Source organism: Nuphar pumila, chromosome 10 (assembly GCF_984573655.1).
Source record: "Nuphar pumila chromosome 10, dmNupPumi1.hap1.1, whole genome shotgun sequence".
NCBI classification, from domain to species: domain Eukaryota; kingdom Viridiplantae; phylum Streptophyta; class Magnoliopsida; order Nymphaeales; family Nymphaeaceae; genus Nuphar; species Nuphar pumila.
In genome coordinates, this window is record NC_143258.1 from 78,162,615 (window position 1) to 78,188,447 (window position 25,833).

A 25,833-nucleotide genomic window follows, 5' to 3' on the forward strand; every position below is an offset into this window, starting at 1 on the left:
ACCAGTAGAATCAAGGCCGACAAGATGGCCAAAACAATAATCAGAATTGGAATAACGTTCAAGGTGACAACTATCGTCGTCGCGATTGTCGTATCCGCCACGGTGATCATTGGTAGGATACATGTCCCAACAAAAATCGTGGTCAAGGGAATGGAGGTAACCATGCACCCTCGAGCTGTGAATGTTGTTCAGGGTGACGAAGATTATTAGCCTTATGAGGCACCAACGATTGGCGTAATACAAATGATGAATGTGGTGAAGGTGGCAGCAGCTACAGAACTGAGCATATGTAAAGAACAAATGTATTTGAAGCTTCTGCTCAACAGAAGGCTCACCAAGGCATTGGTAGACACAGAGGCCACACATAATTTTATTTCGCGTGAAGAAGCAGAACGGTTGAGATTACAGTGGAAACGAAAATAGCGCCACATGAAAGCGGATAATTTGGAGGCCAAGGCCATTTATGGTATTGTCCATGATGCATCAGTGTGAATCCACAACTGGTCGCGAAGGATCATGTTATCAATCACACTTATGAATGATTTTAAAGTCATCCTCGGGATGAAATTCTTGAGAAGCAGCAAGGTAGTGTTGATGCCCCACCTCAACGGTGTCAGCTTTAAGAGTGAGGATCAGCTCTGTATGGTTACTGCGATATCAGGAAAGCTCTGTGAGCACTTGGTGTCTGTGCTCCAGTTAAAGAGAGGCATGAAAGGCAATGACGAGACTTTTCTTGTCACAATCCACGCTACGGATGAGGCAGAAGAAGCTGCGGATGTCCTAGAGGCCTTAGCGCCAGTATTGAAGGAGTTTGACGATGTTATGTCTATCGAGATGCCGAAGAAGTTACCTCTGAGGTGTGAGGTAGATCATTAGATTAAATTAGTATCGAGTGCACGGCCACCCGCAATGGCTCCTTATCGCATGATAATTCTTGAGCTGTAGGAGTTACGCAAACAACTGGATGATATGCTCGAAGCGGGGATCATCCAACCATCTAAAGCTCCCTTTGGAACGCCCGTGCTATTTTAAGTGAAGCATGATGGGTTGAAGCGGTTGTGTGTCGACCATAGGACACTGAATAAAATGACGATGAAGAACAAGTACCTGCTTCCTTTGATCACGGACTTGTTTGATCAGCTTGGAAAGACGAAGGTCTTCTCTAAGTTGGACTTGAGATTTGACTACTGGCAAGTCAGAGTTGCAGAACGGGATGAACCAAAAACTATCTACTTAACGCGATATGGGGCATTTGAATTCCTTGTCATGCTCTTTGGCTTGACGAACGCGCCTGCTACCTTTTTGACCTTAATGAATAAGATTTTCTACCCACACCTTGACAAGTTTATCGTCGTGTACCTGGATGACATAGTGGTGTACAATGATTCAATTGAGCAGCATGTTCAACACCTTCAGATTGTGTTTCAGACTTTGAAGGACCACAAATTGTATGTCAAGCAAGAAAAGTGCTTATTCGACCAGAAGAAAGTCTATTTTCTTGGGCATATTGTGGGAGGAGGCACTCTTAAAATGGATCACAAGAAGATTGAGGCTATTCAAGCATGGAAGTCGCCCTCTAAGGTTCCTGAGTTGCGCTCCTTCTTGGGGCTTGCAAATTATTATTGATACTTCATTAAGGGATACTCTCAGATTGCTATTGAGCTCACAGATGTGTTAAAGAAAGACAGAACATGGCTATGGTCGGATGCCTGCCAGAAGGCTTTTGATGGATTGAAGCATGCCCTCACAGAGGAGCCAGTGCTGAAGTTGCCTGACTATCGGCAATCGTTTAAAGTGCAGACTGACACGTCTGACTTTGCTATTGAAAGAGTGTTGCTCCAAGAAGGACATCCTATCATATTTAAAAGCAGGAAGTTGAACGACGTTGAGCGTCGATACACTGTGCATAAGCGCGAGATATTGACGGTCGTGCACTCAGTTTGCACATGGAGACACTATCTTTTGGGGTCGCAATTCATTGTGCGCACTGACAACGTTGCGACAAGCTACTTCCAGACTCAGAATAAGTTGATTTCAAGGCAAGCATGTTGGTTGGATTTCTTGGCAAAATTCGATATGGTTCTCGAGTATAAGCTAGACAGGATTAATGTTGTGGCCAACGCCTTGAGTCGAAATGCGAAACTCGTAGTATTGCTCACTTGGGATGGCTGTGTGAGCCAACCGACGAGCAATCTTCTTGAACAGGTGCGAGAAGCTTCAAAAAGTGACCCGATGGCTCAATAATTGATCACATTGGTGAAGGAAGGAAAGATGTAGAGATTCTGGCTAGAGGATGATTTGCTCTGCACTGCGGGCGACCGCCTATACATTCTGCGGTAGGATACCTTGAGGAGGCGTTTGATGCACGAGTGCCATGATACTACCTGGGCGGGTCACCCAGGGCAACAGAGGACCTTGGCATTGTTAGAATGTGCGTTCTACTGGTCACAGATGCGCGATGATGTAGATGCTTATGTGCAAACTTGCTTGATTTGCCAACAAGATAAGCCCATTAATCAGAGACTCAGTGGACTATTGGAGCCCCTACCTATGCCAAGCCATCCGTGAAAGTGCATAACCATGGATTTCATTGTGAGATTGCCGAAAGCACAAGACTGCAGTTCGATTTATGTGGTTGTGGATAGGTTCTCGAAGTATGTTGTCTTCGTGCCTGCCACCTGCTCAACTGCAGATACTGCAAAGTTGTTCATGTGGAACGTAATCAAGCATTGGAGAATTTCGGAGAGCATCGTCAGCAATCATGATACACGTTTCATTGACAAGTTTTGGCGAGAAGTGTTTCGCTTAATGAAGACAAACTTGCATTTCAGCACAAGTTTTCACTCCCAAACCGATGGACAAATAGAGAGAATAAATGATATGATGGAGGAATACCTGTGGCACTTTGTCAGTGTCAACCAAAGGGATTGGGTTGATTTACTTGATGTGGCTCAATTCTGCTACAACCTCCAAAAGAGTGAGTCTTCCAGTCATAGTCCATTTGAAGTCACAACCGGACAACAACCGCAGACTTTGCACTCTCTTGTTGCGCGAGAATGTGGAAAAACACCTTATGCATACCAGTTCGTCAGGAACTGACAAGATCAGACAGAGTTGGCGAAGGCATATCTAAACAAAGTGACCAAGCTTATGAAGAAATGAGCAGATGAAAAGCGTCGTCCAGCAGAATTTTGTGTTGGAGACATGAAGAAAGGGTCGCAATTCATTATGTATTTGGACCCTCTCTTTCCCTCTTGATGTACTTAGCTTTCAAGTATTTATAAAGAAGTTTTTTGCATCCTTGCCTCTTTGCTCTCTTTGTGTTTGTGCATACGTGTACTCTTGCTTCCGCTCGTACGCGTGTATTGTGCGTTGCTTGTGCGCTTAAAAGGCCTGCCTTCGATGTTTGTGATTGCCTGAAGCTACATCGCGGGCGCCTTCGCTTCTAAGCCCGTGACACATAGGTTGGCTGGTGTAAACACATTTTGTGTTATCTATCTATATATTTTTCATGCAATTTGTATACGCGTTTTGATGCATTTTTCCTTTTATACATTAACATATATATTATACATAAAATTGTATATAGTTTTTATTTATATGAGCTTTCTTGAGCAGAGCCAAGTTGAACACTATATGAGAGAGAGAGAGAGAGAGAGAGAGAGAGAGAGAGAGAGCAGTTTTTTGTTGGAACCTATTCTGAACTTTCCTGCTTGTTATATTTCTTTGCAAATTTTCTTGTTATTTTCCTATTTTTTGTTGTTGAATTTCCATAGAATTTTTCAATACCTTTATTGCAAGTAGTTTGATTCATCACAGCAGTAAATCTATCTAGGTTTTCATCATAGGCTGAGCTAATGCGACGAGGTCTTTGTGCTAGGTGTAGTTTATTCGGATTATAAATCCAGAAAGCTCTAGGAGTGATTTGTTCCTCTTACCTGGCTAGGAGGGAAATGACAATATTGATTTCTCAATTCTTTTTTAGTTTATTTCTTCTAATCTGACCTTACAAATGTGATTTATATGGTTTGTTATATGACGTGCGAGCATGTTTTTACAAGGTTTAAAAAAAATAGATGACTCAAAATTTTTATAAAATTTTTAACTTATAAAATTATGGTTTTATAAAAAAAAAAACACTGTTAGCAAGCAAATGAATAAATCATGCTGAACACATCTGTGAGGCCTGATTTGCAAACTATGACTTAGAACATTAAAAAGTCAGAAGTACATACTGGGTATGAAGAAGCAATTATTGTAGGAACTATATAAGCAACATCCAAAACTCGGATCACTCCACCTCAATTTTTAGTACCCATTTCATGGGATCAATAGATTGGGGCGGTTCGTCTCTTTTACCTTGTATTGAACAGGAGAGAGATATGTTATGTTTATGCTACCCTTTAACTTACTACATAAGCTAAGCTTAAAGGGACTAGTCGAGCTTACTCGAATTCAAACTGGCATGTTTTGGATGTAAGGAGAGTTTGATTGAGCCCTTGGTCGAGCTAGGCTCGTTGTCTACTTAAAGTATCTTCCAAGTCCAAGTGAACCGGTACATTTAATCCGATTCATCTCGTTGTGGCCACGAAACGTTCCGATCCGAACCGTCTTCTTCAGAGTGGGATTGCTTCTCCTCGACATGTGATGGCGGTTCCGTTTCCATGCTAACCATCAAGCTTCTTCTTCGTCGATGGCATCCCCCCTCTCCCATGAAAGCCTCCACTGCGGCAGCAGAAGCCGTCCTCAGCGACTCCGATACAGTGTCCTCTTCCGATTCGCTGAATCCAGAGGAGCGTCTGGCCGCCCTCCTCGACGCGTGCTCCTCCACGAGGGTCCTCCTTCAAATCCACGCCCAGATCCTCACCAACGGCCTCTCCGATCGGCCCAACTACGCCGCGAGCCGTCTCGTCGCCTTCTGCTCGTCGTCCCCTCACGGCGACGTCAGATACGCGCGTTCCGTCTTCGACCGAGTTGCTCGCCCGAGCGTGTTCATGTGGAATTCGATGATCAGGGGCTGTTCGGACGGCAGAAGCCTCGCTGCCAACGATGGGTTTTCTCTCTACAAGAGGATGCACTCCGAGAACGATGCGAAACCCAATAGTTTTACGTTCAATTTTGTGTTGAAGGCGTGCGCGGTGGCTCTTGCCGTCGAAGAAGGCAAGGAGGTGCATGCCCATATCGTGAAGAGCGGGTTTGGTGGGAGTTCTCACGTCAAGACTACGATGGTGAGCATGTACGCGAAATGCGGGGAGGTTGCTGATGCGCACCAAGTGTTCGAAGAAATGACTGAGAGAAATTTGGTCGCTTGGAGCGCTATGGTTGGTGGGTATTCGAGGGCTCGGATGGCTACCAAGGCGCTTGCCTTGTTTCGTGATATGCAGTTGTCTGGGGTGAGACCGGATGAAGTGACGCTGGTGAGTGTGGTTTCTGCGTGTGCGCAGGCGGGGGCTTTGGATACGGGTAGGTGGCTTCATGCCTATGCGGAGAAGTACAAGGTGGAGTTGGATGTCGTGTTGGGGACTGCTCTGGTTGATATGTATGCAAAATGTGGGTGTATTGAGAGAGCTCGTCAATTGTTTGATGAAATGCCTCAGAGAGATACTATGGCGTGGAGCTCCATGATTATGGGGTTGGCAGCACATGGGCTTGCAGAGGATGCTTTGGACGTCTTCTCTCGAATGAAGTTGGAGAATGTGAGCCCAAACTGGGTTACGTTTATTGGGGTGCTGTCTGCTTGTGCTCATGGAGGTTTGGTGCTCGAGGGGAAGTCCTACTTTGATATGATGGTTGACTATGGGATTTTGCCGCAGATGGAGCATTATGGATGCATGGTCGATCTTCTTTGCCGTGGTGGGCTCCTTGATCAGGCGTATGAGTATGTTAGAGCCATGCCTGTGGAGCCTAATGCGGTTATGTGGAGGACTTTGCTGGTTGCATGTAGGAACAGCGGGGACGTTGCCAAAGGAGAGGCTATTGCTAAACGTCTTTTCGAGTTAGAACCACTCAATGCAGAGAATTATGTCCTGTTGTCCAACATGTATGCTGCTTGTTCAAGGTGGGAGAATGTTAGTTCGGTGCGAAAAATGATGAAGCAAAGTGGGATTAAGCCATGTCCTGCATGCAGTTCAATCGAGGTTGATGGTGTGGTTCACGAGTTTTTCATGGGGGATGAGTCACACCCACTGTCAAAGGAGCTATATGCTGTCTTGCAGGATGTCATGTTGACGATTCGGAGGGCTGGGTATGAGTTTAGGACATCTGCAGTTCTGCACGATATTGGGGAGGAAGAGAAGGAGAATGCCCTCGCCCAGCACAGTGAGAAGTTGGCTGTGACATTTGGGTTGATGAAGACTCGGCCACCAGCAGTTATTCGAATTGTTAAGAACCTAAGGATCTGTAGCGATTGTCATGAAGTTATGAAGATTATTAGCAAGGTTTTTGAACGAGAAATTATTATTAGAGATCGGATTAGGTTCCATCGGTTTGTTGGTGGGCTATGCTCGTGTAAAGAATATTGGTGATGCCATCTTCCATTTGTAAAACTGAAATCTTGTTGCTTGTGTCCCAGCATTCAGCAATGAAAGGAACTATTGCTTGGCCATTGTCTTTTGCCGAGCAGATGTTTTAGAGTCAGGATCACGCTGACTACTCTTAGCTAGCAAATGCCCTTCTATATATGCAACACTTGAACATGACAAGGCCTTTGTGTGAGTACTGGAGAAATGGAGAAGATGGCATTATAGAAGACCAGAAAGCTGAACTTGGTAGTGCTGAAGACACGGGGTGAAGATTCAGTGAGCTGAATCCAATGTAAGTGCCTATTGCCTATTCAGAAAGCCATAAATTCTCAGTTTGTCCCCTTGCAAATCTAAGAACAGGAATTAGCAGTCTTGTGGATTTTTAGCGTGTGCCATTCATTCATTATAAACCAGCTCAGTGTGATTAAGTTGACCAAGAATTAACCTAATGTCTAAAGACTCTAAACTCTATAGCAATAGGTACAAGGAATGATTTCTTAATATCTTTTAATAATTTCTTTAGGAGCTTGGTTCAACAGCTGAAGTGGGATGGTCCTCCCGATGAGTTTTTTGGCCTCACTAGTTTTCAAATGGTGCAGAACGCATGGGTTGCATACTCTGGTATGTGGATTGTATACCATTGGCTCCTATGATGTCTAAATTTTCCGTTGCAACTTGGCTATCAGAACTTATTTTGCTTGTTGATTTCTTGGAAGGATTCTGATTAGGATTGGATATTAAACATGGGATTGCTAGTTTTGGTGGGAGTTCCAATGAAATTTTGTAACTTTTGATTATGTTATTATATGATGTACAGGGACAACTGGTTATTTAGTTTATTCTTTATGTTGCTTCTTTATTTTACTTGAAGGTATAATATGTCTTTTATCTCCATTTGTCAACAAGCTATATTAGAACTTTTGAATTTTTCTTTTTTTTACCTTTAATTTGTTAAGCAACAGTATCATAACACATAGCTTAGTCTGTGCGTGCATGCATGCATGTGTAAAGATAGGGGATTGAGGGCAAATTGGAATCTGGTCTATGAAATATGTCGTTGTCACACTCAATCAGTATTCCTGTTCATTTAATCAAGGAGCTAAAGGTTTAGTGCACTGAATTTCTTTAGAAATACTAATTTTCAGGGATATTGTCCTGTAGGAAAAAGTGAGAAAATTGACAACCATTTGGTAGTTTACTTGTAATGCTTAGTCGTAACACAGACAATCTTGACATAGTGTTCTTGGCAAGTGCATGGCTTGAAGTGTAAGCTAGAAGAATGAGCCTTTTCTGTAGCAGCAGTGGCATTGGTTTGTACAGGAAGGACAAACGATGGACTATCTTATCCTGGGATTATGTCCTGCTGGGGAGGGAGGCTGGGGCCAAGGTGGGGTCTCTGTGGACCTTTGGCCTAGCCGAAAAAAAAAGATGCTGAAATCAGATGACCTTGCATGATAAGGAGGGCTGCTTGTATTTCTATCTGGTTTCTAGGCATAATTTTGTAGTTGAACGCATGGTAACAACCAAACTTAAAGTTCATGGGCTTGTTTCACACACACTTCAGTGGAGCTTCATACGTTGATCCCCTGAAATTGTTATAAGTTTCTTCAGTTGACACTTATTTACTTGAATCTCTAGGAACATTGGGTCTGCTTTCTGCAATTTGTATGTGTTGCTGAGTGCATTGGTATGTCCACTTGCACGCGTGCTGAGTTGGAACAAGTTGTCCATCAAGCTATGGGATGCAATAATCAATTAGATCTGAAGCTCATAGTGAGTCTGTCAAATGTTGATTGCAGGTCTTCTGCAACCACAGTTTATCATATTTATCTGTGACTTGTCTTAGAGGCTTCTAAAACATAAATTGCAAATATTATGGTGACTTAGTAATCTGTTTTTTGGACCTGAACAGGGCATCTACAGAGGAAACACACATTTTGTGCACTGAGTGGAGATTGGCTTTTCAAATTGGACAAACCTACCAGGTTAGGGACAAATCCTCTTGTTGATTTATTTTAGAAGGTAGGAAATAGTTGAGTATATCAGTGAAAATGACATGTAGCAGTGAAGATGTTACAGAACCATTCATCAGAGAGCAAGCTTTTAGTTCCTGCAATATCATCAGTCAGAGATATTTCAATCCTTGGTATTCTGCTGATCTTTAAATTAAACTCTTTCCCTTTTGAGGAAGTTTGTGTCTTCTCTCCATTATTAAGAACCACACTACTCAGTTGTGAAATAGGATTAGGGAATGACTTAGAGCGAGTGGGATTCTGTTTGGTCGGGGCAGGGGAGCTATTAATTTATGCTGCCCTGCTTTGCTGAAGCAATGTAGGGCTCTCTTAGCATGTACTATATTTCTAACAGTTGTTTACATACTCTGAGAAAGCTTAAGGGCGCGTTTGTATGCCGCGGAAAGCTAAAAATCACATTTTTGACACGTTTTTTGCACGCTGACCGTCCATCAACGCGCGCGATGGACTGTCAGCGTGCTTTAGCTCTGATTTAGCACCTATGTGGTTTAGCACGGGCCCATTACTCTCTCTCTCTCTCTCTCTCTATATATATATATATATATATATATATATATATATATATATATATATATATATATATATATTACTCTCTCTAGGTGCTAAATCGGAGCTAAAGCGCGCTGACAGTCCATCGCGGGCGAGAGAGAAATTACTAGCTGAGCAACTCTTAGCAGCACAATGAGAGTATAAGATTGCTAGCCGTTGGATCTGGCCAACATCAAATATATTTAAAAAACACTTTTAACCCAAAATGAGTTCACCTTCTCTCTCTCCCTCTCCTCCCCACCCGCTTCAAGATGCAGTCGTTGAGGCATCTTTGCCTCACCATCGCCGGACCCTCGCCGCGCCTCAGGTGTGCCTCTCTGTCTAGCCCTCTATGTCTCTCGCATCCCCTTTTTTCTTTGGTTCCCTTTGGGTGGGGATTCTGGTGTTAAAGTGTTTATTTGGGTGTGTTTGCAACCATGTCTCTGAGGCCCAACGCTCAGACAGATGTCTGCAAGAAAGAGTTACAAGGTCATCGTGGACACTGATGAGGCCTGGCAGAAGAGGGAGGATAACATGGTCGAGATCAGGAAGAACAAGAGGGAGAACCTCCTGAAGAAGTGGGAGGGCATGCAGACCCAGGCCTTCTTCTCGACCCTGCAGGCGACCCCCTTTGGAAAGAAGGTACCTTGATAGATCCCATTTTCTCTCTTGAACTGTTTCATTTCACCCCCTGAAATCATCTCTCTTAGATTGAATCTGTAAAACTACTCTTGGTTGGATAAGATAAAACTACTTTTCTTCTCCTTCCTCTTCTTTGTATTTCTTCTTTTCCTTGAATTACTTCAGATTATTCTCTGGATTTGGAGCCATGTTTGTTTAGGGTCAGATTTTTCGATCAGATTTTGATTCTAGGTTTCTTTTGATACAAATTTAGCATATCTAAGTTTGAATACATGTAACTGCAGTTTTCTATGCCTTTTTTTTTATTATGTAATATGCTCTTTTGAATCATTTGAAGAAATAACCAGGTCTGCACATCAACTGTTTGTTGGAATGCCTCAAAGAGGCCGAGTCACTTACCTTCATTGCTTTAATACCTATACTTTGTGTTCTAATTTGCAGTTTGTGAGGTTGCTTCACAATCAATAACATGGGTCCTTGCTGTGTCTAGAAGGAATATATTGAAACTCTTGAGGTTTTTCTCATTGTACATACGTCTTCTATTGGCTTCTTTTAATCTACTATAAAAGCCTTTGATAGATCAGGCAGGGCTAGAATATGATGGTCAAGATGTTTTCAGCTAGAAATATCAGTATATAACTTTTTAGAAAAATTGCACTAAACACTCATTAAATCATGATATATTATGTTGTGATTATTTTTGACATACAAATCTTTAACTTAATGCATTTGCAATTTCAAAGATGAATATGTGACCAAGATGAGGGTTATTCATGTGGATATGATAGAAGAGCAACAATTTTTCCAATCTATCTTGAAAGTTCATCAACCAAGTCTTGAAAGTCTCAGCTTCATGCAACTATCTTGCCAATTGGTGAAAACTGAACCAATTGTATATAGCATGAAATGAAACCTTTATGGCACAAAAGCTAAAGTAGATGAATTCATGATGTTTGTTCTTCATGATATAGATTATCCAACTCTTTTACATATAAGAAATCTGTGGTACATATAATCTGCATAATGCAGAAGAATTATGGTAGTCTGGTACTTCTGCTGGCACAAACATTCCCCTGCAAGTATGTATTCTTTTTGGCGGTTGATATGTTAAATTGAAAAGAAGGTGCACCTAATTTTTTTCTTGAAATAAATGGGTCCTAAATGTAGTACTAAAAGCAGAATTTGCTTCTTATCATTATAGTTCGTACCTTGTGGTAAATGACTTGTAGTTGTGAACTGTTAATAATTCAGCTTCAAATATATGAGACAGATAAGTTGGTTGTTGTGTATGGCTAGATGCACCTTTTGCCTAGTTAAACCCTTGTTCATAGTGTGTTGATTTAGGTGCAGAACTTTCATGGTGGCACTGGAATGTATCTTCTCAATGGTGCTAAAATTTTACTGAAGAAATATTTGAGGCGCTTGTCTACTTGCTTCTCTTCAGGTATTAATCTTCAGCTTTTCTTATTCACTGCAGTGATCTGGGTGAATAATTGATGAGAGGATCTGGGCATGCAGATGGTATTGCCATTAACATATCCTTGAAAGCATTGAGGAAGGCTGTAGCATTATCAGTTTTAAGTTACGCACGTACTTCACAAATTATTCTATGGTTCCTTTTTTTCTTTACTTTTTTCTTTGTTTAGTTGGCCCCTCATAAATTCTAAGGAATTTAAAATATTAGAGAAAGTGCAGAAGGGGATCTCTTTACCTGCAGCTAATGAATGAAAACATGTGCTAGTATGGCACATGGCATGGGTTTGAACTTTAGTTCTCGAGAGTTCTGCTGTGCTGATTAATTCTCAGGACATGGTATTTGCAATTCATAAAAAGTGGAAGGAAAACGGACATTGGCAATGCACTTGAAATCCAAACATGGGATACTCCGGCAGATATGTTCATGGACTGGAGAATACATGTTTTTCTGCATTTTTGATACCTAGAAGACTGGTTGATTTGATGGGAAGATATGCAGTTTGTCAACACTAGAAAGAAGAAAAGATTGTAGCCAGGATATACGTTAACCGGTGATACTAGTGGCAGACTAGGGGGGGTCCTTGAAAAAAAAATCTTGGAATATTGATGACATTTTTTATGCTTTAGAAGGCATCGTCGTAAATGACCTGCAACTCATCAAATTTTCCTGCCTTTCTAGTCCGACTCCCAAACAATGTCCAAGAGAAATAATCACAGCCAATTACAGATCAATGTTGAATTGAATGATTCAGGTCCACAGCCTGATATACAAGAAAGTTATATCATTGACAATCATCAACAAGCTGGTGGGTACATGGGAAAATTCTTCCAAGAAATGAAACAGGATCACCAAGCTTGATATACAAGAAATGTTTATCAAAGTGAAACAAGAAATTCTTACAAGCATCACCAAGCCTGATGAAATAAATGTTCATCAAAATTCTTAAACAATTACGTGACATGAAATGAAACAGGCGCCTCCAAACACAAGTCCCGACTTATAAGCCTTGCAACCATATAGCTGGTGGGTACAGGAAAAAAAATCAGATCCATGTGCCAACTTCACACATGCATACAGAGCCCAGAGGCTTCCGCTAGTCACGACATCCAAACTCTGATCATAGGCAGCAGCAAGGGATGATGAATGGTGAGCCTCAAGACCTGGTGCCACCTCGGACCTCAGAAGCTCAGCCATGCCCCTGCGATGGTTCATCCAGCAAGAATACCTGTTAAGAGAGAATTTAATACAGAATGGGTTATCCACAAGATCATCAAAGAAGCTATGTATTTTGTGAATTGATTCAAACCTGTAATTGACAGGCTCTGTGATACTGCAACTTTATAAACTTACCAGAGGTGCCCTAGTATGACTATGTTTCGATACAATCATGGATGCACCGAATCAGCCTTGAGCGCAGCCAACGATGCACAGGAAAATGGAGACTTACATCTATAGCAAAGCTCTTGCACACATGCGTGTGGTTGCTTCCAACTGCAAGCTGCTGTCGTATACCCCCGCAACCATTGCAAAAGAGACCAACTATTAGAAATCAAATTTTCCACAATAAGAAACAAGATCAAGCAAAATAGCATCATCAACAAAAGAAAATAGTTCCCTTCTCCTTCAATTCAACTAAAAATTGAAGCACCGACAAAATATAAACGATCAACAAACTTCCAAACCAATACAATCATACTGACCTACCAAAACAGCAGGAATTCTAAAAGAAGATAACAGAAATCATAAAGACATCCGTGGCCATGTTTCATGGAGAGTCTCAGCCGTTGAAGAGAGAGGTGGGCCCACTCTCTCCCCAATGGGTGAAACCACCTATAATAGTGTCTAAAGCATGCTTCATTTTGGATAAGCTCAAATCGTAAAACGGTTATCCACTTTCACGCTCGGTTATTGGCTACCCAGGAAGGAGTAAATCCCCAGCACAATATCTCTCTTATTTAAAGTAAGAGAGTGCTTACTTATTGACATAGTACTGAAAACGAGTTAGAGCAAAACCACTCCTGAAGCAAGTCATATATATCATTCTCACGCACATTTGCATCGATCTTTCAGTGGTATCAGAGCTCGATTCTTGCTGTGCGCAGATTTCGCCTCCACCTCGCTGTTCAGATCGCCAATCACCATTTGACATTCAGAACCGCAACAATCACCGAAAAACAAGCACGAGAAAGGTCAATGCTTGTTTGTTATTTTAGAAGTTTTTTTTTTCTCTTGGCACCTAACAGAGTCTGATTAGATTTTCAACCTCAAACGGTGGAAATCCGACAATAAGACAACACATAAAAATAAAGGGTCTTTTTCCATTAACCATATCATTTTTTAAAAGTTTGATAGGTCGCTAGATTCCGGCAATCTAACCCACTAGAAACAAAAGAAAAAAAATGCCCCTGCAACAAAAACCCTGCCAAAGTTTTGGTTACATTGCTTTAACAAACAAAAATAAAGTAAAATAAAAAGAACACAAACCCAATCTGGGGTCTGCGTCATATGCTAAATGATCATCGGAGAAGAAAAACTGGCAACCCCTTAAGTTAAAACCCTCTGTTTTGTTGTCTCCTGAAAAAAAAAACTTAAATATATATATATTTTAAAATAGAGAGTCTTCGATCGCCGGCACCAGACTTCTCCAGTGACTACACTGGGTCGCTGACAATGATAACTTTTTATTTAAAAAAAAGAAGAAGAAAAGAAAAACAAAACCCATAAAAGGGGCTTTTCCTTTTTTCTTTTCGATAAACAAGAAAGACTTTTTTTTGCAGAGGGTCATCGGTATCCAACGACCTCTCTTCACAAAAAAAAAACAAAAAAAAAATCGAAAAAAGGGGAAAGATTACTTGTTCTTTTTTTTTCCATCATCGACTCTCTGCTTTAATCACCTCCTATTTTTTCTGGCGATCCAACCAGCAGACCGAACAGTCTGTCTTTTTTTCTCAGTCGCCGACATCATCACGGCAAGAAATTCTTTTTTTCGACAACCCCAGCATAGCAATCAAACCTCGGATATGAGAAAAAAAAAAAAAAGAAAACACAAAAAAAGGAGGGTTGCCGCTCAAAAAAAAAAACATTAAAAGAAGCTGATCATCGTTTTTTCTTTCTTCATCTCATTTTTTTCTCCGACGACCAAACCGAATCCAGTATATTTTTTTTTTGTTTTAGAAAAACCTAAATCTAAAAATAAAGAAACTCATATATGATCTAAATCTACTCTAAATCAAATCAAATCAATATAAATATAAAAATAAACTATTCAATGAATCAATACAAACAAATTTATAAATCAGAACTTACCTGATGAGCTTTTTCGATTAAGTTCTTATACCGAATAGCTCAAGAATTGACCAAAACACCAAAAAAAATGATTAAACCTTATATCTAGACTCTAGATGAATAACACCTACTATAAAAAACCCAATTCGAAACGAAAAAGAAAAACAGCCAAAATTTATTTTTTTTTGTATTTTTTCTAAAAAAATATAAATAAAAACCAAAAAGTAAAAAGGGGGTAAAAAAGAATGGACTTACGCTTCAGATTTCATATCATATACGTCTTTTTCTTGCTGAGATTATGTTTTTGTTGTAGCATGCCTGAAAACTGAGTTAACGGGGGATCGGTGTTAGAAGAAAGAGATTGGTCGATTGCAAAGGAAGATGTTCTTGATCGCCGATCATGGTGGTAGATGGTGATTCACACCAAATTCAAGGTTTAAAGCTTCCAACCGTATGTACCTACAACAAATACGAAAAACAAACATGAAAAAGTAAAAGAAAAATAATAAAAATAAGATGATACAAAGAAGCAAAAATGGCATAAAGAAGGAAAGTAGAAAAGAGGGAGAGGTAGAGAGGAAAAAAGGAGAAAAGGGGATATGGTAAAAGGGGCATGAAACCCTAGGTGTAAGCAGTGTGACAAATATCACGAGATTTATGAAAATCTTGCGATAATATCACGAGAAATTGCCTCAAAGTTTAAAAGGACAGTTTCTCATGAGATTTTCAAAATATCGTGAGATTTATGAAAAAAACATAAATACCGCGATTTAAACGCGATATTTATGTTTTAAATGACTATTTATCACAAAAAATTATGTGTTTTTATTTTTAAATACTTTTTATTAATATTTTCTTATAAAATTTATTTTATATATTTTTAATTTATTTTTTTATTGACGAGATTTTGCCAAAAAAATGCAAGATTTATAGTTTTTTTTAATTTCTCACGAGTTTTTGAAAAATGAGAAATCACTGATAAAAATGTTTGTCAGTATGGGTGTAAGACCTTTTTCTCAATGTTGGACGTTCTCCATATATAGAAAATTATTTTACAAAATTTAAATCAAGGTCTTTTTAGAACTATTTATAATTTAGTATCTAAAACTTTTTAAAATTTCTAAAAACCACCTATGCCAATTCAAGTACACATACTTGACTTACTCTTTGGCCATGTTTAGTTGAGCCCCAGAGAATCACTCTCTCATTCAAATGATGGACCCCAATTTCTTCTGACCAACCAAACATGAGAAAATGGGGCAAATCAGTTTCATTCATCCCCAAAGTCATCTCAATCTTCGTACCCCTCTTTGAGATTTCAGTGATGCAAGTTGTTTTGGTCAAATTAGACTTCATAGATGTTAGATGTGATCTACATCATTCACTTTAACATTTAAATGGTCAAAATCCACTTGTGTGGAGGACTTTTTTGGTATTTCAAAAATCATGGTTGACAAAATACAAATTTTTATGATTTAAAAAATCATATTTTTCATGGAAAAATAGGATCCAAGGGTCAAATCTGATGAAATTGACCATGTTGAATCTATCTATAAGGTTGGATTTGATCAAAACAATTTGCATCATAAAATTTAAAAAAGGCTATGAAGATGGGGATGACATAGGGAATGAGTGGGACGGAACTCAAAATGGGCCCATGTGATTTGAAATCACTCCAGAAATCTCATGGGTTTGAGCGTGATTTAAAATCACATGGCTTGTCATATGCTTGACATGGATATGAAATGAATGTTGGGATTTTGTTCTTGACAATGGGTTCTGCTTACATGAGGGGTCTGGCTCCACAATGTGCCCCCACCATCTTTCTTCACACCTACGTCTTGCTGGAAGATAGATACCTATGCCAGGCAGAGAAGGGAAGATGCATGGTGAAGCTTAGGGGTATCAATGGGTCGGGTTTATCTGGACCCGACCCGTACAAAACCCTATAGGGTCCGGGTATGGTGATAAATAAGAAGATCCCATTAAGACCCAGGTCCAGACCCGAAGGTCCGATTAATACATGGAGCCAATTTTATACCAGACCCAAGCCCAATCCGAGTTCTAACTGAGACCCACAAATTTTCAATGTAAAAATGATAAAAAATAATATTTTACCAGGTATGGCCCGAGTCTAGTTCATGTAGTTCTTATAGGGTTCGAGTATGGTTTCTGTTATGATGTGGAGAGGGGGGAGGGGGAAGCTCGCCAAACATCCAACGATCTCCACCATCCCCCATCCGAGACTCAAACAAGAACTCTTTGCTGGAGAGCCCCAATTTAGGGTTTTCTTTTATTTTTTTATTTTTAGTTTACATTAATTGACGATGATGTGAAGAAGAGGGAGAGCTTGTCCAACGTTTTGAATCACAATAAACAAATATGAGAATTGGAATCACATGAGATTTCAAATTACATGATTTTGAATCTCTTGATATTCCATTGCCATTTATTTTCACCAATGTTTTTTTTTTTCTTTTCATGCGCTTGTTATATATATTATTATGTTGCACACGTGTGGGAGTTCCTGTGGCCAGTTTGTGTTTCCAAAAATTTATACGAGTTCATGCAAAGAAGACTGATATACATGAAGTCTCCTCCCTACAGTAACATGTGTTTTGGAAAAAAAGAAAAAAGAAAAGAAAGGTCCGGTTGTGGAACAGCCTGGTTCGTCGGTGATGTCAGATAGGCGTCACCTGGGAAGCTTCCTTGGGCTTCTATAAAAGTCAGCAGCGATTGCGGAGTTGGTGAGGCCAACTCAACTTGGTGTCACTGTCATCCCCCCATTTTTCTTTTATTAAATAAATTAACGTCTACAGTTGATTGCTTTGGCTTGCTTTTCCCGCCACGAGTCGCGCTGAGCTCATGAGGGAGAGGGCCCACCCCCTGATTGTTTTATCAGTGGCCAGTTCCTAATTCCTCCTCAGCTCTACGATGATGATTATTCGCACACAGATGAACGAACGTTGAGGGACAATCTGATCATGCCATATGTCATATGCCAGCGGAGTCCAGCTGGACGACACGTCAACCTTCCCTCAGCCAAGACAATCGGGGTTCGAAACCCAATGGACGGTCGGATATGTCAAATTGCCAGCCTCATGGTCAAACATCCAAAAGTCAAAACGGAGCTGGTATTGAGGGACGGCCTTGAGCTGCGGTGAAGAAAAGAAAGAAGTCAATGCTTTACTTCACCAGCAGTCACTTCTCAAAAACAAGCCTTATAGAGTTCCGCTGCCACCGTGGAAATTACAATGTTTTCTTCCAAAGTACACCTTACCTTTTCCCATTAATCCGAAGATACCCTTGATCGACTTCCCTCCCCTCTGATGAATCACTGACTTCCCATTGATATGGAAAAATAGTCAGAGTGACCCGGACTCATCCCCAAATGATTGTTCTTCACCTTAGAAGGTTTGTATCAATGTGATCTCTCTCTCTCTCGCCAAGAAATTAAAAGATGAGGAAGAATCAATGGGGTTTAGTTCAATTTGATTTGTTCAAGTCTAATGCATACAAGAAGGAAGGAGGTGACGTTCTTCTTCACATTCAAGGGAGCAGGTGGTTTATACCATCTTAACCGTCAAAGTTTGCTGCTTATAAGCGGCTGGCACTTACTAGACCGCGATTACCTGGCGTTGAAGTATGAACCCATCCTTAAGTTTTAGCACTGTTAGGTACGGGGTTGAATCTCTCTCTCTCTCTCTCTCTCTCTCTCTCTCTCTCTAGAAACTAGAAAGGACTAACTATTTTGGAGTGCTTTCAACATGGTTAGATAGATAAGTAGCCGCGTAAAAGGAAAGCGGAGTTCATAAGACCAAAAGGCATGCTGAACAAAACTAGAAAACATAATAAGAGAAAGGAGTAGTTATATATTTCTAATCTTATAACAAAAAAAAAAAAAAAAAACTGTTGAATTGTAAGGCTTCCTGGGGAAGTGCCTTCTTGAGCACGGACCCCACCACTCCAAACCTTCCCCCTCCGGAAATTCTGTTTATAAACTCCGGTTTCTTGCACGGGTGCGTCTTTCTTAATTGCATCCTGTAATTGGTGGTTTTAAGGAGACACAGAGAAGAAGAGGTGGAGGAGGAAGAAGAAGAGTCCAGATCCTCAACACCTTTATAATTCCGAAGACAATCTTTTTCCTCTTCCTTTTCCCGTTCTTCTGTTCCCTCCAAACCTTAGCCATAAATTGCATTATCGGCGGCGATCCAGTTAGTTCCATCTCTGCCTGCAGTCTGCAGTTTTCCGGCTTGGCCTTGTCACTGCTGATTTGGAGTTTGCCTTTGGAGGATGGAACAGAGATCATCGATGCTGACAAGGGGAGGAGACGAGAACCTATACTTGCCTCCTGGATTTCGCTTCCATCCTACAGATGAAGAACTCGTGTCCCATTACCTTTCAAAAAAGGTTCTGGATTCTAGTTTCACTGCAAGAGCGATAGGAGAAGTGGATTTGAATAACTGTGAACCTTGGGATCTTCCGTGTTAGTTTCTTCTTCTTTCTTTCTTTCTTTCTTTCTTTCTTTTTTGTCTTCTTTATTAGATTGATGACAAGAAGCTGTTGCTTCATATCTACAGGGAAGGCCAAGATGGGAGAAAAGGAGTGGTATTTCTTCTGTATGAGGGATAGAAAGTACCCAACTGGTATAAGGACAAATAGAGCCACAGAGGCAGGATACTGGAAGGCCACAGGGAAAGATAAGGAGGTCTATAAAGGAAGAAGCACACCGGTGGGTATGAAGAAGACTTTAGTCTTTTACAAAGGAAGAGCTCCTAAAGGAGAGAAAACCAACTGGGTCATGCATGAATATCGACTAGAAGGAAAATTCTCCTACTACAATCACCCCAAAGCAGCAAAGGTGAATCTCTCTCTCTCTCTCTCTCTCTCTCTCTCTCTCTCTCTCTCTCTCTCTCTCTCTCTCTCTCTATCCATACTTTATCCCATATCTATATGTTTTACTACTGTGCAGGACGAATGGGTTGTCTGCAGAATTTTCCAGAAAAGCAGTGGCATTAAAAGGTCTGAGCTGCTGAGGATCAACTCATTTGACGATGAATTGGATTCTTCCTCATTGCCACCATTGCTGGACTCCCCTTGTTTCCCCGCGAACGGGCCTATCTTAAGTGATATAGATGATGATTTAAAACCGACATTCGCAATACAGGTCTCTGATCCGTCATTGCATGCGGCCTGCGTCTCCACAGACTTCGGTGATCAAAAGGGTCTTCAAAGCTACCCTCACCTGAATCAAGCGAACCCTAACATGGCTCCGGCGAGTCCCCTATTCTACACTCAGATGCCCCTTCAAAATCGACTGTTTAACATGCAAGGGATTGAAAGATTTACCAACTTTCACCATCAAGTGAGGAACAGTTTAGAAGGATCATTCTTTCCGCATTCCGGCTTTAGCTCATCCGATCATGCAATCTTGAGAACCATGGAAGATACCAATCGGCACAACTTGAGGATACAGTGCAAAGTAGAGCAGAAGGGAGAGTCGTCCCTGCAGGAAGCCACATACGGTCGTGCTTCCAACCACAACCAATCCATGATTTCTATGTCACAAGAGACGGGTTTGAGTACAGATATCACTACGGAGATTTCTTCAGTGGTTTCTAGGAATCAGTTGGGTAGCAGATCAGACAATGATCCAGAAGCACTTTCTTCTTCAGGTGGACCTGTGGATCTCGAATGCCTATGGAACTGCTGAAAGAGGAAGCCAATAGTGAAAATAACATAGAAGATAGAAAAGGAAAAAGGAAATTGTTCAGTATGTGAATAATGGCTGGCTTCCCTGTAAAAAAAAAAAAAAAGGTCTGCAGATCATAGGATGTGCGAAAAAAAATACAACAGAAGAAAATAGATGTCCATAGACAGTAAGAAAAATGCCACAGATAATGATACATTATTACTGATGTATATGCTTAATTTATATTGGCAACACCCTTTATTTGTACCATGGTCCTTTGTGTGTGTTTACTTATACCATTATTGACATGTTGTTACGGTTCTAATACCAATTCACTAGTGTGATGCCATACTGGTTGCTTTAAATTTCTTGCACTTGTAAATAATAAGACTGGTAGATTTTATGTGGGAAACCTTGTAACGCAACAATTATCGTTGCTCTAGCGGCTGCAAGCGATGACCAATTATTATTGTTGGTTTTTTCATACCATGCTTGTACTTCAGCTGTATTAGTTTAGAAAGGCATGATAGAAGGTTAGAACTTGCACGGCAGTGTAGCCATTGTTGTAGTAGAAGAAAGCCCCATATAATTAACTTGCCTTCCCTTTCTATTCAAATGAAGCGTAACGCCGAGAACTTGAAGTTGAAGAGAAAACCACCACCAATCCATTACCATTACCGCCATCAGTTTCCCCTTATCAAAATATTTTCTGCCTTGAAAGCAATTCGACCTCATTTCGTTTCACACGACTCTTAGGAGGAAAACCAGGAGAATATTCCACGCTAACCCTTCCTACCCTCACCTGTTACACGCCAGAAACTTGCGCAACTTGTAACTCCCTTTTGGCAGTTTTGGGCCCCACTCGAAACGACCTTGGCTTTGGCTGCACACGTGTTGGGCAGAGTAGAACTACCGGAATTTTAAAAAAATGGCTTTGGGAGGAGTTTGTGGACTCTCTCGCATAAACAATTCCTTCAAGGACTCGGGCTTGTAACTATTCTTCATTCCTCACATGTTTGGAACAGTAGCATGGTATTTGGGCTGGGTTAGGGCTTATATATATATATATATATTATGTATGCATATATATTATGTATATATGTATAAATATTATATATATATATAATGCAAATATATTATGTATACATATATATTATATGTATTATGTATGTATACATATCATGTATACATATATTATTTGTATATACATATATATAATATGTGCATATATATTATTATAAAACCCATAAAATTTTGAAATATTAAATAAATAAAGAATTAAACTTATCTTCGAGTTAAAAATATGCTTCTATCTTTTAAATATCAATTTTGGGTATTTTATATGCTTAATTATATCTTACTGACCAATAAGGGTAAAATGGTCATTTCAAGAATACCTTAGATAAAATATTATTAAAATATTTAAATTATCATGAAAATTAATTGTTTTAGAAGGTCACAAACTCATCTAGGTGTTTTCAATGTCTTTTGAACTTAACTAGATGCATTTTGGTGATTTTCAAAAGAAATTCTAATAAAGGGTATTTTGGTCATAAAATAAACTATAGAAAATATTTTAATTGAATAAATTATTATTTTATATATATATATATTATGTATGCATATATATTATGTATATATGTATAAATATTATATATATATATATATAATGCAAATATATTATGTATACATATATATTATATGTATTATGTATGTATACATATCATGTATACATATATATAATATGTGCATATATATTATTATAAAACCCATAAAATTTTGAAATATTAAATAAATAAAGAATTAAACTTATCTTCGAGTTAAAAATATGCTTCTATCTTTTAAATATCAATTTTGGGTATTTTATATGCTTAATTATATCTTACTGGCCAATAAGGGTAAAATGGTCATTTCAAGAATACCTTAGATAAAATATTATTAAAATATTTAAATTATCATGAAAATTAATTGTTTTAGAAGGTCACAAACTCATCTAGGTGTTTTCAATGTCTTTTGAACTTAACTAGATGCATTTTGGTGATTTTCAAAAGAAATTCTAATAAAGGGTATTTTGGTCATAAAATAAACTATAGAAAATATTTTAATTGAATAAATTATTATTTTAAAAAATACCAAAGCCCTTGAATTATTTAAAATTAGACAAGTAATTAATATGAATAACATATAAGAAATAAATTTAGAAAAAAATTAGGGATTTTATAAAGGACCTGAACTCTATATGGGTTGGCCCCAACTATGTCGACCCGAACATAAAATTTTTAAGGATTTTTCACAATAAAACAAGTAAAATATCTTATTTTTATCATGGTGTTGTTTTAAAACATATTTTGTCTAAAAATAAATTGTTATTCATTCAATAGGTTTAAGTTTTAATTCTTTATTATTATTATTATTATTATATATTTTGTTTTTGTTTTTGTTTGGGTCCAAACCGGGCCTGATCTGGACCCAACACAACTCACGCAAAAGAGAAATGGGTGAGGCCATTAGGGCACTCTTGTTCCCTCTCTTATCATTCTTTTCCACAACCCCAGCCGACATCCCCTCGCGTTTTTTTTTTCCATCTCTTCTCCTTCTTTCCCCCCAACCCTGACCGAAGGCCGACCATCCTTCACCAAAATCTTCGTCGAATTTCGGTTCTCATCACGAGCCTCGACGATTCCCCCATGTTTTGGCGTCGGCCACTGCCCGTCTTCCACCACTCATGCCGGGGAGCCACCTGAAGCTAACCCATCTGAATGCCCTTGTTTCTGAGATAAGCCTTTTTGCCTCTTCTTTAAACGCATTGCTCTCGGTTCTGTGTAGATAGAAAGGGGTTTTTACATTGGTTCAATATATTTTGTTGAGATTTTTTGAATTGGGGATTAGGCTTAATTTGTTTTCGACTTTTAGGATTTTGTTTTGGGTTCACGGCTAGATGACCGGCTGGAGGCGTGTCAGGATGCTGCTCCTTGTCATCATCTGCTTGGCCCCCTCTCCAGCTACCCACAATGGCGTGGGAGCGGGTTTTCTCAAAAAATATGGTTCTAGAGGGGAGTCTTTCAGTGCTGGTGTTTTCTTGCCAAGAAGAATCTGTAACCCAACATATTTTAGAAAGAAATCTGGGTGCTCGATGGTTTTGTTGTTGGTGAGGGTTATTCTGGCATTGAATCTCAATGTTTATGCCATGGGTGTTGCGCAACCCAGTTGCTACCTGAGGAGTCTTGTTCATGACCCCGATGCTTCGATTAGCTTGGACCCTCGACCTATTATTGCAGGAGGCATGTTCTTTCCTCCCCAGAAAAGAACTGCACACCCTCAACAACTTACCATCGACAATGAGTTGTGTCTACCTTAAGAACGAACATATTGATATTGACCCATCTCTCTATAAGTACTTTTGAATCCATCTCTCTGATTATTTTTTAATGTTCCCTTGCATAGGGATCCATGCTCAGCAGATTGGGATCATTTTTCATGCTTAATAGTGGGTTGAGGTACCTATGTGCATCATTTTCAATTTTAGTCATTGATTACTCGTTGCCGACCCCAATTGTTTTGGGATGAAGGCGTAGTTGTTGTTGTTGTTGAGTCATTGATTACTCGTTGTTTACATATACTTCTAGTTGATTTCTATTATTATCATTGCCTTGGTTTGCATGCCCGATTCACAACATTGGGAATCATGCTAGGCTGCTGACGACACCACTTTCAGCCATGGCTGCAAGTGCATCCCTCTCTTCACCATCATTTTTCTGTGTTTTCCCTATTTTGGAGTTGATTTCCAAGGAAATGTAATTTTTTCCTTGAAATTGGGTGCTTTGATTTTTGTGCTATCATCGAGGTGATGTGTTGGACAATGTGCAGCATGTGGCAATGCTCCACACTTCGGGCCAATCTGGTTTTGGACTCTTTAATTGGTTGTTTCATGGTTTTCGCAAATCGAATGATCGATTTACATTATAAATTTTGTCGCTCATGTGCGAAAGCAGATTTCGATAAGTTCCTCAGTTTTGTGCAGCATTGTAGCACTCTCTCTCACTGTGAGAGGATGGCTAGTTGATCTGTTCTAGATTTTTTCACTTGGTGTTGCGTGTCGTGCACCAAGTGCTCAGTGTTTTACCTATGCGGTAAGGCAATTGCGGTTTTTGCGGGACTTCTTGGTTTTTGAGTTCTGCTATATTTTTTCATCGCATCACAAAGGTAGGATTTCTAAACTAAATTTGCATAATGTGAGTTCTTGTTGTTTGATATTAATCTCATGTATTTCAAGTACTATGTTGAGTAGGATTCCAACATAGTGTAAATTTTGCAACTTAAGTTAGAATTGCATAATTAGATGGTTTGGCATGAATTAAATTAGTAATTTTGCTTTTCTTATTATTAGCACGATTAATGTAGTGTATTAACATTGTTAAGCATGTTGTATAATACCGAAGTTGAGTATGTCTTGATACATGTATAAATAGACTTTTAACTTCATAGTTTTCATTGTAAACATGCACTTGAGAGTGTGTGATAGTGTGTAGTTAACTATGTTAACATGTACATTGCTAGTGGGATCTTCTCACGTGTACGTGCATAGTTTGCGATAAAAAAGGAAATAAACTTAGATATAAATTTTTACTTACAGGTAAAAAAAAGGAGGATAAATGATACTTATTGCTAAGTATCGCTTGCAGCTAGAAATGTCATGTGCAATGAATACAATACATAAGAACACAAATTAGGTAAATACCTTTGGTAAGTAGGTGGTGCAAATGCATCATACACTATATTTATTTGATTATATGCAACACTTTCTTACTCACACACTCATTTAGTTGTGGAGATCTATGACTGTTGTGACTATAGTTCGAAAATCATGCTGAGCATGATTTGAATGTATGAAAATATAAGTGATCTTATTTTTATAGTTCGGAAATCATGCTGAGCATGGTTTGAATGTATGAAGATAGAAGTGCTTGTATGCCATACCATTATATGCTCGCACACTCACCTAGTTGTGGATATCTAAGACTATTATGACTATAGTTCGGAGATCATGTTGAGCATGATTTGAATGTATGTGAATAAAAGTGATCTTATTTTTGTAGTTCGGAGATCATGCACGTCAGGATTATAGTTAGTGAAATATGAAGTGTGTTTATTGCAGGTACATGTTTGAGTATGCATTGTGTGAAATATATGTGCATAAATTGGTGTATTTGACCTGATCACATTGAATGCTTATGTGAATTAATAACTGAGTGACTCATGTCATGTATGTGAAGCATATATCATGAGTACATGTTATAGAATGAACATATCATGCATGTGAATATGAATATGTATTAGTACATATCCTCTTTGTGTGCTAATTATAATGTGACATGTATTATGCATGAAAAAAAATGAATCATCTATAACATGTTCATGCATGGTAACATATATGGAAGAATCATACATTAGGCATGTTGTAATTGAAGCATATTAGAAATGGATCATGCATGAGAGCATGTGTAGAATAAATCATGACATGATTGAATCATACATGAAAGAAAAAAATGATTATGGCATATACATGTATGAGAGCATATAAGATTAAGTTATGCATATGGCATAGACTATTTTTTTTTATGCGAAAAGGGCATGAACTGTTGATATCATGCATGA

General features: G+C 39.2%; 1 protein-coding gene and 1 pseudogene across 2 annotated transcripts; both read left to right on the plus strand.

Annotated features, from left to right (window-relative positions):
• The first annotated feature begins 4,315 nt into the window (after nt 1–4,315).
• Nucleotides 4,316–8,661, plus strand: LOC149826942 (pentatricopeptide repeat-containing protein At2g02980, chloroplastic pseudogene; annotated as a pseudogene). Its single transcript, XR_016435124.1, has 3 exons — nt 4,316–6,813; nt 7,045–7,142; nt 8,434–8,661. The product of XR_016435124.1 is annotated as a pentatricopeptide repeat-containing protein At2g02980, chloroplastic pseudogene (transcript).
• A 9,902-nt stretch (nt 8,662–18,563) lies between these two features.
• Nucleotides 18,564–20,231, plus strand: LOC149826943 (NAC domain-containing protein 100-like). The gene is made up of 3 exons (XM_090019063.1): nt 18,564–18,972; nt 19,067–19,347; nt 19,459–20,231. Exons 1-3 carry the CDS (start codon nt 18,780–18,782, stop codon nt 20,197–20,199), a joined length of 1,215 nt encoding a protein of 404 aa, XP_089875189.1. The 5' UTR covers nt 18,564–18,779; the 3' UTR covers nt 20,200–20,231.
• Nucleotides 20,232–25,833: the final 5,602 nt, after the last annotated feature.

Excerpts from the sequence above, each read along its gene's own strand:
- LOC149826943 (XM_090019063.1), top strand. The coding sequence starts at position 18,780 with ATGGAACAGAGATCATCGATGCTGACAAGGGGAGGAGACGAGAACCTA. Across the intron at positions 18,973-19,066 it reads TGAACCTTGGGATCTTCCGT|GGAAGGCCAAGATGGGAGAA; the intron begins GTTAGTTTCTTC and ends TCATATCTACAG. Across the intron at positions 19,348-19,458 it reads ATCACCCCAAAGCAGCAAAG|GACGAATGGGTTGTCTGCAG; the intron begins GTGAATCTCTCT and ends ACTACTGTGCAG.